This window comes from Oncorhynchus gorbuscha, linkage group LG15, assembly GCF_021184085.1.
Source record: "Oncorhynchus gorbuscha isolate QuinsamMale2020 ecotype Even-year linkage group LG15, OgorEven_v1.0, whole genome shotgun sequence".
In the NCBI taxonomy this organism is placed as follows: domain Eukaryota; kingdom Metazoa; phylum Chordata; class Actinopteri; order Salmoniformes; family Salmonidae; genus Oncorhynchus; species Oncorhynchus gorbuscha.
This window is the reverse complement of record NC_060187.1, coordinates 18,870,170-18,886,669: the sequence shown is the minus strand read 5'-3', so window position 1 is coordinate 18,886,669 and position 16,500 is coordinate 18,870,170. Positions and strand designations below refer to the sequence as shown.

General features: G+C 47.1%; 1 protein-coding gene across 2 annotated transcripts in view; it reads right to left on the bottom strand.

Annotated features, from left to right (window-relative positions):
• LOC123997171 (zinc finger CCCH domain-containing protein 3-like) overlaps positions 1–16,500 on the bottom strand; it is a 115,468-nt gene that overhangs the window by 2,782 nt on the left and 96,186 nt on the right. For both annotated transcript variants that reach the window (XM_046301297.1, XM_046301298.1), the window contains exons 9-11: positions 8,239–8,370; positions 2,323–2,492; positions 29–198 (exon numbers count right to left, since the gene is read on the bottom strand). In XM_046301297.1, coding sequence (XP_046157253.1) covers positions 29–198; positions 2,323–2,492; positions 8,239–8,370 — 472 coding nt within the window. The remainder of the gene's footprint in view (positions 1–28; positions 199–2,322; positions 2,493–8,238; positions 8,371–16,500) is intronic.

Here is a 16,500-nt window from a genome sequence, read left to right as displayed (position 1 = left end):
CCTTCCTGGTCACTGTATGCCCTCTCACCTGTGACCTTTGACCTGTCGGAGGGGGGCGTGTCCGGAGCGTCTGCATCCTCTGGGGAGCTGGAAAGGGAGATGAAGGATGGCAGCTTGGTGTTGTGACGACCTGAGGACGAGGGTGTCGATGGATCTGCCTGAGCAGAACCCTGAGGGAGAACCACTGACAGGCTGGTCCTGGAGGGAGGAGAAAACATCCACTGTGATTAATTCAATCTGTACATATCTGAACAAAACATCTTTTGTATATTGTATTACTTTTGTCTACTAATTAACCTCTTGAAACTAGGGGGCACTATTTTCATTTTTGGAAAAATAACGTTCCCAAAGTAAGACGGGCTATTTTGTCAGAACAAGATGCTAGAATATGCATATAATTGACAGCCTAGGATAGAAAACACTCTAAAGTTTCCAAAATTGTAAAAATATTGTGGAAATTATAGACAATTAGCAAGACACCCCCAATAAAGGAGTGGTTCTGCAAGACACCCCCAATAAAGGAGTGGACCACAGACCACTTCTCAGTTCCTATGCTTCCTGGCTGATGTTTTGGTCACTTTTGAATGCTGGCGGTGCTTTCACTTTAGTGGTAGCATGAGACGGAGTCTACAACCCACACAAGTGGCTCAGGTAGTGCAGCTCATCCAGGATGGAACATCAATGCGAGCTGTGGCAAGAAGGTTTGCTGTGTGTCAGCGTAGTGTCCAGAGCAGGGAGGTGCTACCAGGAGACAGGCCAGTACATCACGAGACGTGGAGGAGGCCGTAGGAGGGCAACAAACCAGCTGCAGGACCGCTACCTCAGCCTTTGTGCAAGGAGGAGCAGGATGAGCACTGCCAGAGCCCTGCAAAATGACCTCCAGCAGGCCACAAATGTGCATGTGTCTGCTCAAACGGTCAGAAACAGACTCCATGAGGGTGGTATGAGGGCCCGACGTCCACAGGTGGGGGTTGTGTTTACAGCCCAACACCGTGCAGGACGTTTGACATTTGCCAGAGAACACCAAGATTGGCAAATTCGCCACTGGCGCCCTGTGCTCTTCACAGATGAAAGCAGGGTCACACTGAGCACGTGACAGAGTCTGGAGACGCCGTGGAGAACGTTCTGCTGCCTGCAACATCCTCCAGCATGAACCGTTTGGCGGTGGGTCAGTCATGGTGTGGGGTGGCATTTCTATGGGGGGCCGCACAGCCCTCCATGTGCTCGCCAATGGTAGCCTGACTGTTATTAGGTACCGAGATGAGATCCTCAGACGCCTTGTGAGCCCATATGCTGGTGCGGTTGGCCCTGGGTTCCTCCTAATGCAAGACACTGCCAGACCTCATGTGTCTGGAGTGTGTCAGCAGTTCCTGCAAGAGGAAGGCATTGATGCTATGGACTGGCCCGCCCGTTGCCCAGACCTGAATCCAATTGAGCACATCTGGGACATCATGTCTCGCTCCATCCACCAACGTGGCGTTGCACCACAGACTGTCCAGGAGTTGGCGGATGCTTTAGTCCAGGTCTGGGAGGAGATCCCTCAGGAGACCATCCGTCACCTCATCAGGAGCATGCCCAGGCGTTGTAGGGAGGTCATACAGGCACGTGGAGGCCACACACACTACTGAGCCTCATTTTTACTTGTTTTAAGGACATTACATCAAAGTTGGATCAGCCTGTAGTGTGGTTTTCCACTTTAATTTTGAGTGTGACTCCAAATCTAGACCTTATCGAATAGATATTTGAAAAACACCTTGAGGATTGATTATAAACAACGTTTGACATGTTTCTGTCGATATTATGGAGCTAATTTGGATTTTTTTGGCGCTGTCGTGACCACAATTTCCGGTCGAATTCTCAGCCAAACGTGAAGAACTAACAGAGCTATTTCGGCTACAAAAATAATATTTTGGAAAAAAAGGAAAAATAATATAGGCTCATCGATAAACTTATTTTCGTGACCAGGTTGACTGCTGCATGCTAGGCTATCGATAAACTTACACAAATGCTTGTCTTGTTTTGGCTGTAAAGCATATTTTAAAAATCTGAGATGACAGGGTGATTAACAAAAGGCTAAGCTGTGTTTCAATATATTTCACCAATATCAATATTTTCTAGTAATATTTTTTGTCTGTTGCGTTATGCTAATTAGTGTCAGTTGATGACAATTCTCCCGGATCCGGGAGAGGGAGTTCCAAGACTTATTGTTACATTTCAAATGTTCATTAGATTTATTCTATTCCACTTTCTAATGGGTTAAACTGGTTGAAATGACATTGGGTTTATTGCTCGATTATCTTGACCAAGAGCCTGTGTCCTGACCTCTTGGTACGGGCCTTCTTGGCCGGGGTGGCGGAGGGGCCTGTAGTTGCCCTGGCGTTAGGAGTGGTGCGTTTGGCCCTCTGACGGTGCTGGAGCTTACAATGGGCCCCTTGGGGACAGGAGCCAGTACTGGAGAAGTCTGGACACACCAGGGTGTGCTTCTTCTTACACTGAGGAGAGGACAGAGGAGAGGTCAGAGGAGAGGACAGACATAAAACACAAATGAGCCTAACAGATCACAGGAAGCAGACATGGGATGTGTGTGGTGAATTGCTCTGTGTTTCAGGTGTGTGTGTGTGTGGCGGTCAGAGTGTGTGTGTGTGTGTGGCGGTCAGAGTGTGTGTGTGTGGCGGTCAGAGTGTGCAGGGCTAACACAATTACCATATAACCATTAAACCAACGGTTATAATGAAAACAAAATATATCTAAAAAAAAGGTGCGGGCGAACAGCTGATTGAAGGGCAGGCATTTGTGAGGTAGGCAATGTAACTGGTAAACTCATGGGTCCACTCTCAATGGCTGCCTTCCAGAAATAGAGCAAGGGTCGGGGGGCGGAGGGGTCTGCAGATCGAGTTTCCGGGAACACTTTGGACTCCAGGTCACCCCATGATCCCTGCAGCACTGGCACCCCTCTCCTCTCCCTGATGAGGCACCTTACCTTCTGCTACCCTCACCGCCCCTACCCCAAACCCCATCACATCCATGTCTTGCACCCCAAGGACCAGGCCAGGTTAGATTTTAGACTCAGCTCACTTTCAGGAAGAGGCAAACCAAAAACACTCACAAATGCATGGGAAGTGTTGATTTTGACAAAGTCTATGTGTTTTTATGCCCTAACGTAAACATTGGCACCATTTGGAAAATGTAGCAAGGCCTGTCTGTCTCCATTACAGTATCGGTCTGTTCCAATTCAACAGTCTGAGTGGAGGGGCAGATTTTCAACCCTTTACATTCTAACTGATATCCACCCAGGGGCTATAGTGCTGGTCTATAGACCAGGGAATGGGACCATACAAAGACTTACAACAGTTTAGAGCCTTTCTCCAGTATAAGGAGATGGGGGGGAAATTGAGCTAAAAGCCAAGTCCACTAAGACTCACAGCTGTCTCATACATTGTCATTTTCATAAAACACTGAAGAGAGAGGGAGAGAGCGCGAGAGAACGAGCGAGAGAGCCGGGAAATGGAAGATTTAAAAAAAAGTGAAAGTGGACAGAACATCTTTATTCCACACCAAGTTAACAATTTTCCACTTGATTTAAGGAATGCTGGGATGTCTCAGGTCTATTAGAAGAGCTCTCTCCACTGGGCCCCAAACCAGGATGAGTCAGCACATTTACCATTACAGAGAGAGAAGAAGAGGGATAGAGGGAGGGAAGGGGGATAGAGGGAGGGAAGGGGGAAAGAGGGAGGGAAGGGGGAAAGAGGGAGGGAAGGGGGAAAGAGGGAGGGAAGGGGGAAAGAGGGAGGGAAGGGGGAAAGAGGGAGGGAAGGGGGAAAGGGGGAGGGAGAGGGGAAAGAGGGGGAGGGGGGAAGGGGGGAAAGAGGGAAGGAAGGGGGAAAGAGGGAAGAGAAGGGGGAAAGAGGGAAGAGAAGGGGGAAAGAGGGAGAGAGGCTATGAGAAAAGAGACACAGAGGAGGGTGGAGAGACACAGAGGAGGGTGGAGAGACACACGGAGGAGGGCGGAGAGACACACGGAGGAGGGCGGAGAGACACACGGAGGAGGGCGGAGAGACACACGGAGGAGGGCGGAGAGACACACGGAGGAGGGCGGAGAGACACACGGAGGAGGGCGGAGAGACACACGGAGGAGGGCGGAGAGACACACGGAGGAGGGCGGAGGCGGAGGAGGGCGGAGAGACACACGGAGGAGGGCGGAGAGACACACGGAGGAGGGCGGAGAGACACACGGAGGAGGGCGGAGAGACACACGGAGGAGGGCGGAGAGACACACGGAGGAGGGCGGAGAGACACACGGAGGAGGGGCGGAGGAGGGGCGGAGAGACACACGGAGGAGAGGCGGAGAGACACACGGAGGAGGGCGGAGAGACACACGGAGGGGGGGGGGCGGAGAGACACACGGGGGGGCGGAGAGACACACGGAGGGGGCGGAGAGACACACGGAGGGGGCGGAGAGACACACGGAGGGGGCGGAGAGACGACACGCGGGGGAGGGGGCGGAGAGACGACACGGGGGGGGGCGGAGAGACGACACGGAGGGGGCGGAGAGACACGCACGGAGGGGGCGGAGAGAGACACGCGGGGGGGGGGAGAGACACGGGGGGTGGAGAGACACACGGTGGGGTGGAGAGACACACGGGGGGGTGGAGAGACACACGGGGGGTGGAGAGACACATGGGGGGGTGGAGAGACACGGGGGGTGGAGAGACACGCGGGGGGTGGAGAGACACACGGGGGGGTGGAGAGACACACGGGGGGTGGAGAGACACGGGGGGGGTGGAGAGACACACGGGGCGGTGGAGAGACACAGGGGCGGTGGAGAGACACATGGGGGGGGTGGAGAGACACACAGGGGGGGTGGAGAGACACATGGGGGGTGGAGAGACACAGGGGGTGGAGAGACACAGGGGGTGGAGAGACACAGGGGGTGGAGAGACACGGAGGGGTGGACTGGGGTTGAAAAGAGAGGAAGGGACATTGAAAGAGTTGTGGAGATGGAGAAAGGTGGGAGATCAGGGGGATGAGAGAAGGAGAGACCAAGAAAGAGACCGAATTGGAGGAAATTAGAAAGATAGGAGCAAAATAACAAAAAAGTGAAAGAGACAAGAAAACGGGGAGAAGAGGAATAAGGATGGAGAATGAAAGTGAAGGTGGTACTGGTGGGGGGGTAGATAGAGAAGAGAGGGAGAGAGCGAGGGACTGATAAGGGAGCGGGAGACAAAGTGAGAGATGGAACGAGAGAAGAAGATGGAGATCGAGAGAGAGAGAGAGAGAGAGAGAGAGAGAGAGAGAGAGAGAGAGAGAGAGAGAGAGAGAGAGAGAGAGAGAGAGTTAACCCCTGAACTGCTGGAGTGTCTGTCTGCCCCATACAGCCATCATCAGCACTTTCTCCATCTATAATTACTGCCTGCTATCCATCACGCAGCCGCCAGCTAGCACGCTGCAATACACACACACACACACAGAAAATCACAGACCTAAGCACTTCAGCTAATAGAATAAATATTAATATCCCTTTTGTTTTATATACTCATTTCTCTGTGCAATATTTAAATGAGGCCTGACAGTGTGAAAAAGCATGTGGTACACAGACAATCAGAAACAACAGAGAGACAGAGAGAGCGAGACACAGAGCGTGAGACACAGAGCGCGAGGCGGAGAGGGCGCGAGACGGAGAGAGCGAGAGACGGAGAGAGCGCGAGACGGAGGGAGCGCGAGACGGAGGGAGCGAGAGACAGAGCGAGAGACAGAGCGAGAGACAGAGCGAGAGACAGAGCGGGCGAGACAGAGAGAGCGGGCGAGACAGAGAGAGCGGGCGAGACAGAGAGAGCGGGCGAGACAGAGCGAGCGAGACAGAGACAGAGCGAGCGAGACAGAGCGAGCGAGACAGAGAGAGCGAGCGAGACAGAGAGAGCGAGCGAGACAGAGAGAGCGAGCGAGACAGAGAGAGCGATCGAGACAGAGCGAGCGAGACGAGACAGAGAGAGCGAGCGAGCGAGCGAGACAGAGAGAGAGCGAGCGAGCGAGCAGAGAGCGAGCGAGACAGAGAGAGCGAGCGAGCGAGACAGAGAGAGAGCGAGCGAGCGAGCGAGACAGAGAGAGCGAGCGAGCGAGACAGAGAGAGAGCGAGACAGAGAGAGCGAGCGAGACAGAGAGAGCGAGCGAGCGAGACAGAGAGAGCGAGCGAGACGAGACAGACAGAGAGAGCGAGCGAGCGAGACAGAGAGCGAGCGAGACAGAGAGCGAGCGAGCGAGACGAGACGGAGAGCGAGCGAGACGGATGGAGACGAGAGAGACGGATGGGAGCGAGCGAGACGGAGAGAGCGAGCGAGACGGATGGAGAGAGCGAGCGAGACGGAGAGAGCGAGCGCGAGACGGAGAGAGCGAGCGCGAGACGGAGAGCGAGCGCGAGACGGATGGAGAGCGAGCGCGAGACGGATGGAGAGAGCGAGCGCGAGACGGATGGAGAGAGAGACGGAGAGAGCGAGATGGAGAGAGCGAGCGCGAGACGGAGAGCGAGCGCGAGACGGAGAGAGCGAGCGCGAGACGGAGAGAGCGAGCGCGAGACGGAGAGAACGAGCGCGAGACGGAGAGAACGAGCGCGAGACGGAGAGAGCGAGCGCGACGGAGAGAGCGAGCGAGACGGAGAGAACGAGCGAGACGGAGAGAACGAGCGAGACGGAGAGAACGAGCGAGACGGAGAGAACGAGCGAGACGGAGAGAACGAGCGAGACGGAGAGAGCGAGCGAGACGGAGAGAGCGAGCGAGACGGAGAGAGCGAGCGAGACGGACTGAGCGAGCGAGACGGACTGAGCGAGCGAGACGGACTGAGCGAGCGAGACGGACTGAGCGAGCGAGACGGAGAGAGAGAAACGGAAAGAGAGAAACGAAAAGAGAGAAAAGGAAAGAGAGAAACGGAAAGAGAAATGGAAAGAGAGAGACAGAGGAAGGAAGGATAGAGGAAAGGAAGGAAGGATAGAGGAGAGGATATAAGGAGGGGGTATAAGAAAGGATAGAAGAGGATAGAAGTGGTATTAGGGGTGAATGTAGGGACAGGGATGATGTCACTATGGACAGGTGTATAAAATCGAGCACACAGCCAGGCAATCCCCATAGACAAACATTGGCAGTAAAATGGCCTTACTGAAGAGCTCAGTGACTTTCCTCTCCAGTCATTACCAAGAGCTAGTTCTTCCAAACCTCCTGTGTAGGCCACACAAGCTCACCGAGTGGGACCGCTGTGTGCTGAAGCGCGTAAAAATCATCTGTCCTCGGTTGCAACACCCACTACAGAGTTCCAAAATACTTCTGGAAGCAACGTCAGCACAAGATCTATTCGTTGGGAGCTTAATGAAATGGGTTTCTATGGCAGAGCAGCCGCACACAAGGCTAAGATCACCATGCACAATGCTAAGCGTCGGCTAGAGGGGTGTAAAGGTCACTGCCATTAAGACTCTGGAGCAGTGGAAACACGTTCTCTAGGGTGATGAATCACGCTTCACCATCTGGCAGTTCGGCGGACAAATCTAAGTTTGGCGGAAGCCAGGAGAACGCTACCTGTCCCAATGCATAGTGCCAACTGTAAAGATTGGCGGAGGAGGAATAATGGTCTGGGGATGTTTTTCATGGTCCGGCCTAGGCCTCTTAGTTCCAGTGAAGAGAAATCTTTACACTACAGCATACAATGACATTCTAGACGATTCTGTGCTTCACACTTTGTGGCAACAGTTTGGGGAAGGCCCTTTCCTGTTTCAGCATGACAATACCTCTGTGCACAAAGTGAGGTCCATACAGAAATCCTTTGCCAAGGTTGGTGTGGAAGAACTTGACTGGCCTGCACAGAGTCCTGACCCCAACCCCATCGAACACCTTTGGGATGAATTGGAACACTGACTGCGAGCCAGGCATAATCGCCCAACATCAGTGCCCGACCTCACTAATGCTTGTGGCTGAATGGAAGCAAGTCCCCGCAGCAATGTTCCAACATCTAGTGGAAAGCCTTCCCAGAAGATTGGAAGTTGTTATAGCAGCAAAGGGGGGACCAACTCCATATTAATGCCTATGATTTTGGAATGAGATGTTCGATGAGCAGGTGTCCACATACTTTTGGTAATGTAGTGTATATCTGTGTAGAGGATGTACATGAGTGTGAATGTACCTTTTCTGCCACAGGGCAGAGAGAGAGATGGAGAGAATGTTTGTGACTGACTGTACGTGTGTGTGTGTGTGTTATACCTTCTGACCCTGAGGGCAGTACCCCCTGATGAAGTCCTGGCACACAGCAGCTTTGCGGGACACGTATACATGGCTGTAGGGACAGCTACTGTTGTTACATATACCCTTCAGGAAGTACGAACAGACAGGCATCTAGAGAGAGAAGTTGTTGTTACAATATATCTACAGGAATGACATAGGAATAAAACATTTGAAATTGATTTGAACATTTAATTAAGAGAGAGAATGAGAGACGCAAAACAGAGAGAGAGAGTAAAGAGAGAAAGATAGAGAGAGAGAGTAAAGAGAGAAAGATAGAGAGAGAGAGAGTAAAGAGAGAAAGATAGAGAGAGAGAGAGTAAAGAGAGAAAGACAGAGAGAGAGAGTAAAGAGAGAAAGACAGAGAGAGAGAGTAAAGAGAGAAAGATAGAGAGAGAGAGTAAAGAGAGAAAGACAGAGAGAGAGAGTAAAGAGAGAAAGACAGAGAGAGAGAGTAAAGAGAGAAAGATAGAGAGAGAGAGTAAAGAGAGAAAGATAGAGAGAGAGAGAGTAAAGAGAGAAAGACAGAGAGAGAGAGTAAAGAGAGAAAGATAGAGAGAGAGAGTAAAGAGAGAAAGATAGAGAGAGAGAGTAAAGAGAGAAAGATAGAGAGAGAGTAAAGAGAGAAAGACAGAGAGAGAGAGTAAAGAGAGAAAGATAGAGAGAGAGTAAAGAGAGAAAGACAGAGAGAGAGAGTAAAGAGAGAAAGACAGAGAGAGAGAGTAAAGAGAGAAAGATAGAGAGAGAGAGAGAGTAAAGAGAGAAAGATAGAGAGAGAGAGAGTAAAGAGAGAAAGACAGAGAGAGAGAGTAAAGAGAGAAAGATAGAGAGAGAGTAAAGAGAGAAAGACAGAGAGAGAGAGTAAAGAGAGAAAGATAGAGAGAGAGAGAGTAAAGAGAGAAAGACAGAGAGAGAGAGTAAAGAGAGAGAAAGACCGGGAGAGAGAGAGAGAGAGAGAAAGAGAGAGAAAGATAGAGAGAGAAAGACAGAGAGAGTAAAGAGAGAAAGAGAGAGAGACAGAGAGAGAGTAAAGAGAGAAAGACAGAGAGAGAGTAAAGAGAGAAAACAGAGAGAGAGAGAGTAAAGAGAGAAAGACAGAGAGAGAGAGAGTAAAGAGAGAAAGACAGAGAGAGAGAGAGTAAAGAGAGAAAGACAGAAGAGAGAGTAAAGAGAGAGAGTAAAGAGAGAGAGAAAGAGAGAGAGTAAAGAGAGAGAGTAAAGAGAGAAAGATAAAGAGAGAGAGTAAAGAGAGAGAGACAGAGAGAAAGAAAGAGAGAGTAAAGAGAGAAAAGAGAGAGAGAGAGAGAGAGAGTAAAGAGAGAGAAAGAGAGAGAGTAAAGAGAGAGAAAAGAGAGAAAGAGAGAGAGAGAGAGAGAGAGAAAGAGAGAGAGAGAGAGAGTAAAGAGAGAAAGACAGAGAGAGAGATAGAGAGAAGAGAGTAAAGAGAGAAAAAGAGAGAGAAGAGTAAAGAGAGAAAAAGACAGAGAGAGAGTAAAGAGAGAGAAAGACAGAGAGAGAGTAAAGAGAGAGAAAGACAGAGAGAGAGTAAAGAGAGAAAGACAGAGAGAGAGAGTAAAGAGAGAAAGATAGAGAGAGAGAGAGAGTAAAGAGAGAAAGATAGAGAGAGAGAGTAAAGAGAGAGAAAGATAGAGAGAAAAGAGAGAGAAAGATAGAGAGAGAGAGTAAAGAGAGAAAGATAGAGAGAGAGAGTAAAGAGAGAAAGATAGAGAGAGAGAGTAAAGAGAGAAAGATAGAGAGAGAGAGTAAAGAGAGAAAGATAGAGAGAGAGAGTAAAGAGAGAAAGATAGAGAGAGAGAGTAAAGAGAGAAAGATAGAGAGAGAGAGTAAAGAGAGAAAGATAGAGAGAGAGAGTAAAGAGAGAAAGACAGAGAGAGAGAAAAGAGAGAGAAAGAGAGAGAGAGAGAGAAAGAGAGAAAGATAGAGAGAGAGAGAGAGTAAAGAGAGAAAGACAGAGAGAGTAAAGAGAGAAAGACAGAGAGAGAGAGTAAAGAGAGAAAGACAGAGAGAGAGAGTAAAGAGAGAAAGACAGAGAGAGAGAGAGAAGAGAGAGAAAGACCGGGAGAGAGGAAATAGAGAGAAAGAGAGAGAGAAAAGAGAGAGAAAGACAGAGAGAGTAAAGACAGAGAGAGAGTAAAGAGAGAGAAAGACAGAGAGAGAGTAAAGAGAGAGAAAGACAGAGAGAGAGTAAAGAGAGAAAGACAGAGAGAGAGAGAGTAAAGAGAGAAAGTAAAGAGAGAGAGAGTAAAGAGAGAGTAAAGAGAGAGAGTAAAGAGAGAGAGTAAAGAGAGAGAGTAAAGAGAGAAAGAAAGAGAGAGTAAAGAGAGAAAGACAGAGAGAGAGAGTGAGAGAGAGAGTAAAGAGAGAAAGACAGAGAGAGAGTAAAGAGAGAAAGAAAGAGAGAAAGACAGAGAGAGAGAGTAAAGAGAGAGAAAAGAGAAAGACAGAGAGAGTAAAGAGAGAAAGAGAGTAAGGCGAGAAAGAGAGTAAAGCGAGAAAGAGAGAGTAAAGAGAGATAAAGACAGAGAAAGGAGAGAAAGACAGAGAAAAGAGAAAGACAGAGAGAGTAAAGAGAGAACGGCAGAGATAAAGACAGAGAGTAAAGAGAGTAAAGAGAGAGAGAGTAAAGAGAGAGAAAGACAGAGAGAGTAAAGAGAGAAAGAAAGACAGAGAGAAAGAGAGAAAGAAAGACAGAGAGAAAGAGAGTAAAGAGGTTGAAACCCTACATGCAGAGTTATGTAAGATTATCCTACAAGTCCAGAGGAAAACTACAAACAATGCATGCAGGGCAGAATTAGACCAATATCCACTAATAATAAACACAAAAAAAAGAGCAATTCAGTTTTGGAAAATTCTAAAATAGTGACCCCCTCTTATATCATTACCAAGCCCTGCAATGCCAGGGGTGGGGTGTCAGCACAGCCTTTACATTGAGAAGAGTAGACACAGAAAAACATGGCTCCCTGTAGAGGAAAGGCTGTGCGCAACCACTGCACAACAGCAGAACCTGAGACAGAGCTGGATTTCCTGACAAAATGTAAAAAATATAAAACACTCTCTTAAACTCTTATTCAAAGTTCCAAAGACCTCTCTGATGAGGATAGGCTACCCGTCCTGTTGGGGGAGGACGCAGAGAGGTGTGGGTTGGCAGCTCACTACATTGCTGCCTGCCATAAGATGAGGGACGGTGTCTGAAAGACCAATCAACCTGCACATGTCCTCTACTGTATAATTATTGTTATTGTTTAATGTATGGAGTTAGAGAGAGAGAAAATGAGCTAGAGAAAAGGAGCAAGAGAGAGAGAGAGAAAAGGAGCTAGAGAGAGAGAGAGAGCTAGAGAAAAGGAGCAAGAGAGAGAGAGAGAAAAGGAGCTAGAGAGAGAGAGAGAAAAGGAGCTAGAGAGAGAGAGAGAAAAGGAGCTAGAGAGAGAGAGAAAAGGAGCTAGAGAGAGAGAGAGAAAAGGAGCTAGAGAGAGAGAGAGAGAGAGAGAGAGAGAGAGAGAGAGAGAGAGAGAGAGAGAGAGAGAGAGAGAGAGAGAGAGAGAGAGAGAGAGAGAGAGAGAGAGAGAGAGAGAGAGAGAGAGAGAGAAAATGAGCTAGAGAGAGAGAGACCAACAAAAACGGGTCACAACTCCTGCAGCTCTGTGGCACGCTGGGTATGTACATAGTCAACGGTAGGCTTCGAGGGGACTCCTATGGTAGGTACACCTATAGCTCATCTCTTGGCAGTAGTACTGTAGACTACTTTATCACTGACCTCAACCCAGAGTCTCTCAGAGCGTTCACAGTCAGCCCACTGACACCCCTATCAGACCACAGCAAAATCACAGTCTACTTAAACAGAGCAATACACAATCATGAGGCATCAAAGCCAAAGGAACTGAGTAACATTAAGAAATGCTATAGATGGAAGGAATGCAGTTTGGAAACCTACCAAAAAACAATTAGGCAACAACAAATTCAATCCCTTTTAGACAATTTCCTGGGTAAAACGTTCCACTGTAATAGTGAAGGTGTAAACCTGGCAGTAGAAAATCTTAACAGTATATTTGACCTCTCAGCTTCCCTATCAAATCTAAAAATCTCAAATAGAAAACCGAAGAAAATTAACAATAATGACAAATGGTTTGATGAAGAATGCAAAAAGAAAAAAGAAATTGAGAAACCTGTCCAACCAAAAACATAGAGACCCGGAAAACCTGAGTCTACGCCTTCACTATGGTGAATCACTAAAACAATACAGAAATACACTACGGAAAAAGAAGGAACAGCATGTCAGAAATCAGCTCAATGCAATTGAAGAATCCATAGACTCTAACCACTTCTGGGAAAATTGGAAAACACTAAACAAACAACAACACGAAGAATTATCTATCCAAAATGGAGATGTATGGGTAAACCACTTCTCCAATCTTTTTGGTTCTATAACAAAGAACAAAGAGCAAAAACATATACATGATCAAATACAGATCTTAGAATCAACTATTAAAGACTACCAGAACCCACTGGATTCTCCAATTACATTGAATGAGTTACAGGACAAAATAAAAACCCTTCAACCCAAAAAGGCCTGTGGTGTCGATGGTATCCTCAATTAAATGATCAAATATACAGACAACAAATTCCAATTGGCTATACTAAAACTCTTTAACATCATACTCCAATTTGTAAGTCGCTCTGGATAAGAGCGTCTGCTAAATGACTTAAATGTAAATGTAATGTAATGTAATACTTAGCTCTGGCATCTTCCCCAATATTTGGAACCAAGGACTGATCACCCCAATCCGCAAAAGTGGAGACAAATTTGACCCCAATAACTACCGTGGAATATGTGTCAACAGTAACCTTGGGAAAATCCTCTGCATTATTATTAACAGCAGACTCGTACATTTCCTCAATGAAAACAATCTACTGAGCAAATGTCAAATTGGCTTTTTACCAAATTACCGAACAACAGACCATGTATTCACCCTGCACACCCTAATTGACAACCAAACAAACCAAAACAAAGGCAAAGTCTTCTCATGCTTTGTTGATTTCAAAAAAGCCTTCGACTCAATCTGGCATGAGGGTCTGCTATACAAACTGATGGAAAGTGGTGTTGGGGGTAAAACATACGACATTATAAAATCCATGTACACAAACAACAAGTGTGCGGTTAAAATTGGCAAAATCACACACATTTCTTCACACAGGGTCGTGGGGTTAGACAGGGATGCAGCTTAAGCCCCACCCTCTTCAACATATATATCAACGAATTGGCGCGGGCACTAGAAAAGTCTGCAGCACCCGGCCTCCCCCCTGCTAGAATCAGAAGTCAAATGTCTGCTGTTTGCTGATGATCTGGTGCTTCTGTCACCAACCAAGGAGGGCCTACAGCAGCACCTAGATCTTATGCACAGATTCTGTCAGACCTGGGCCCTGACAGTAAATCTCAGTAAGACCAAAATAATGGTGTTCCAAAAAAGGTCCAGTCACCAGGACCACAAATACAAATTCCATCTAGACACTGTTGCCCTAGAGCACACAAAAAACTATACATACCTTGGCCTAAACATCAGCGCCACAGGTAACTTCCACAAAGCTGTGAACGATCTGAGAGACAAGGCAAGAAGGGCATTCTATGCCATCAAAAGAAACATAAATTTCAACATACCAATTAGGATTTGGCTAAAAATACTTGAATCAGTCATAGAGCCCATTGCCCTTTATGGTTGTGAGGTCTGGGGTCCGCTCACCAACCAAGACTTCACAAAATGGGACAAACACCAAATTGAGACTCTACACGCAGAATTCTGCAAAAATATCCTCCGTGTTCAACGTAAAACACCAAATAATGCATGCAGAGCAGAATTAGGCCGATACCCACTAATTATCAAAATCCAGAAAAGAGCTGTTAAATTCTACAACCACCTAAAAGGAAGCGATTCACAAACCTTCCATAACAAAGCCATCACCTACAGAGAGATGAACCTGGAGAAGAGTCCCCTAAGCAAGCTGATCCTGGGGCTCTGTTCAAACACAAACACACCCTATAGAGCCCCAGGACAACAGCACAATTAGACCCAACCAAATCACGAGAAAACAAAAAGATCATTACTTAACACATTGGAAAGAATTAACAAAAAAACAGAGCAAACTAGAATGCTATTTGGCCCTACACAGAGAGTACACAGCGGCAGAATACCTGACCACTGTGACTGACCCAAAATTAAGGAAAGCTTTGACTATGTACAGACTCAGTGAGCATAGCCTTGCTATTGAGAAAGGCCGCCGTAGGCAGACATGGCTCTCAAGAGAAGACAGGCTATGTGCTCACTGCCCACAAAATGAGGTGGAAACTGAGCTGCACTTCCTAACCTCCTGCCCAATGTATGACCATATTAGAGAGACATATTTCCCCCAGATTACACAGATCCACAAAGAATTCGAAAACAAATCCAATTTTGAAAAACTCCCATATCTTTTGGGTGAAATTCCACAGTGTGCCATCACAGCAGCAAGATTTGTGACCTGTTGCCACGAGAAAAGGGTAACCAGTGAAGAACAAACACCATTGTAAATACAACCCATATTTATGCTTATTCATTTTATCTTGTGTCCTTTAACTATTTGTACATTGTATATATATATATATATTTTTTTTTATTGTTTATTTCACTTTTGTATATTATCTACCTCACTTGCTTTGGCAATGTTAACACATGTTTCCCATGCCAATAAAGCCCTTGAATTGAATTGAATTGAGAGAGAGAGAGAGAGAAAAGGAGCTAGAGAGAGAGAGAGAGAGAGAGAGAGAGAGAAAAAAAGGAGTTAGAGAGAGAGAGAAAATTAGCTAGAGAGAGAAAAGGAGCTAAAGAGAGAGAAAATGAGCTAAAGAGAGAGAGAGAGAGAAAAGGAGCTAGAGAGAGAGAAAAGGAGCTAGAGAGAGAGAAGGAGCTAGAGAGAGAAAAGGAGCTAGAGAGAGAGAGAAAATGAGCTAGAGAGAGAGAGAAAGGGAGCTAGAGAGAGAGAGAGAAAAGGAGCTAGAGAGAGAGAGAGAAAGGGAGCTAGAGAGAGAGAGAGAAAAGGAGCTAGAGAGAGAGAGAGAAAGGGAGCTAGAGAGAGAGAGAGAGACAGAAAACGAGCTAAAGAGAGAGGGAGAAAAGGAGCTAGAGAGAGAGAGAGAAAAGGAACTAAAGAGAGAGAGAGAAAAGGAGCTAAAGAGAGAGAGAGAAAATGAGCTAAAGAGAGAGAGACAAAAAAGGAGCTAAAGAGAGAGAGAGAAAAGGAACTAGAGAGAGAGAAAAGGAGCTAAAGAGAGAGAGAGAAAATGAGCTAAAGAGAGAGAGAAAATGAGCTAAAGAGAGAGAGAAAATGAGCTAAAGAGAGAGAGAAAATGAGCTAAAGAGAGAGACAGAAAAGGAGCTAAAGAGAGAGAGAAAAGGAGCTAGAGAGAGAGAGAAAAGGAGCTAGAGAGAGAGAGAGAGAGAAAAGGAGCTAGAGAGAGAGAAAAGGAGCTAGAGAGAGAGAGAGAGAAAAGGAGCTAGAGAGAGAGAGAGAGAGAAAAGGAGCTAAAGAGAGAGAGACAGAGAAGGAGCTAAAGAGAGAGGGAGAAAAGGAGCTAGAGAGAGAGAGAAAAGGAACTAGAGAGAGAGAGAAAAGGAGCTAAAGAGAGAGAGAGAAAATGAGCTAAAGAGAGAGAGACAGAAAAGGAGCTAAAGAGAGAGAGAGAAAATGAACTAGAGAGAGAGAGAGAAAATGAGCTAAAGAGAGAGAAAATGAGCTAAAGAGAGAGAAAATGAGCTAAAGAGAGAGAAAATGAGCTAAAGAGAGAGAGACAGAAAAGGAGCTAAAGAGAGAGAGAAAAGGAGCTAGAGAGAGAGAGAAAAGGAGCTAGAGAGAGAGAAGAGGAGCTAGAGAGAGAGAATGAGCTAGAGAGAGAGAGAGAGAAAAGGAGCTAGAGAGAGAGAAAAGGAGCTAGAGAGAGAGACAAGGAGCTAGAGAGAGAGAGAGAAAAGGAGCTAGAGAGAGAGAAGAGGAGCTAGAGAGAGAGAGAAAAGGAGCTAGAGAGAGAGAGAGAAGAGGAGCTAGAGAGAGAGAAGAGGAGCTAGAGAGAGAGAGAAAAGGAGCTAGAGAGAGAGAGAAAAGGAGCTAGAGAGAGAGAGAAAAGGGGCTAGAGAGACAGAGAGAAAAGGAGCTAGAGAGAGAAGAGGAGCTAGAGAGAGAGAAAAGGAGCTAGAGAGA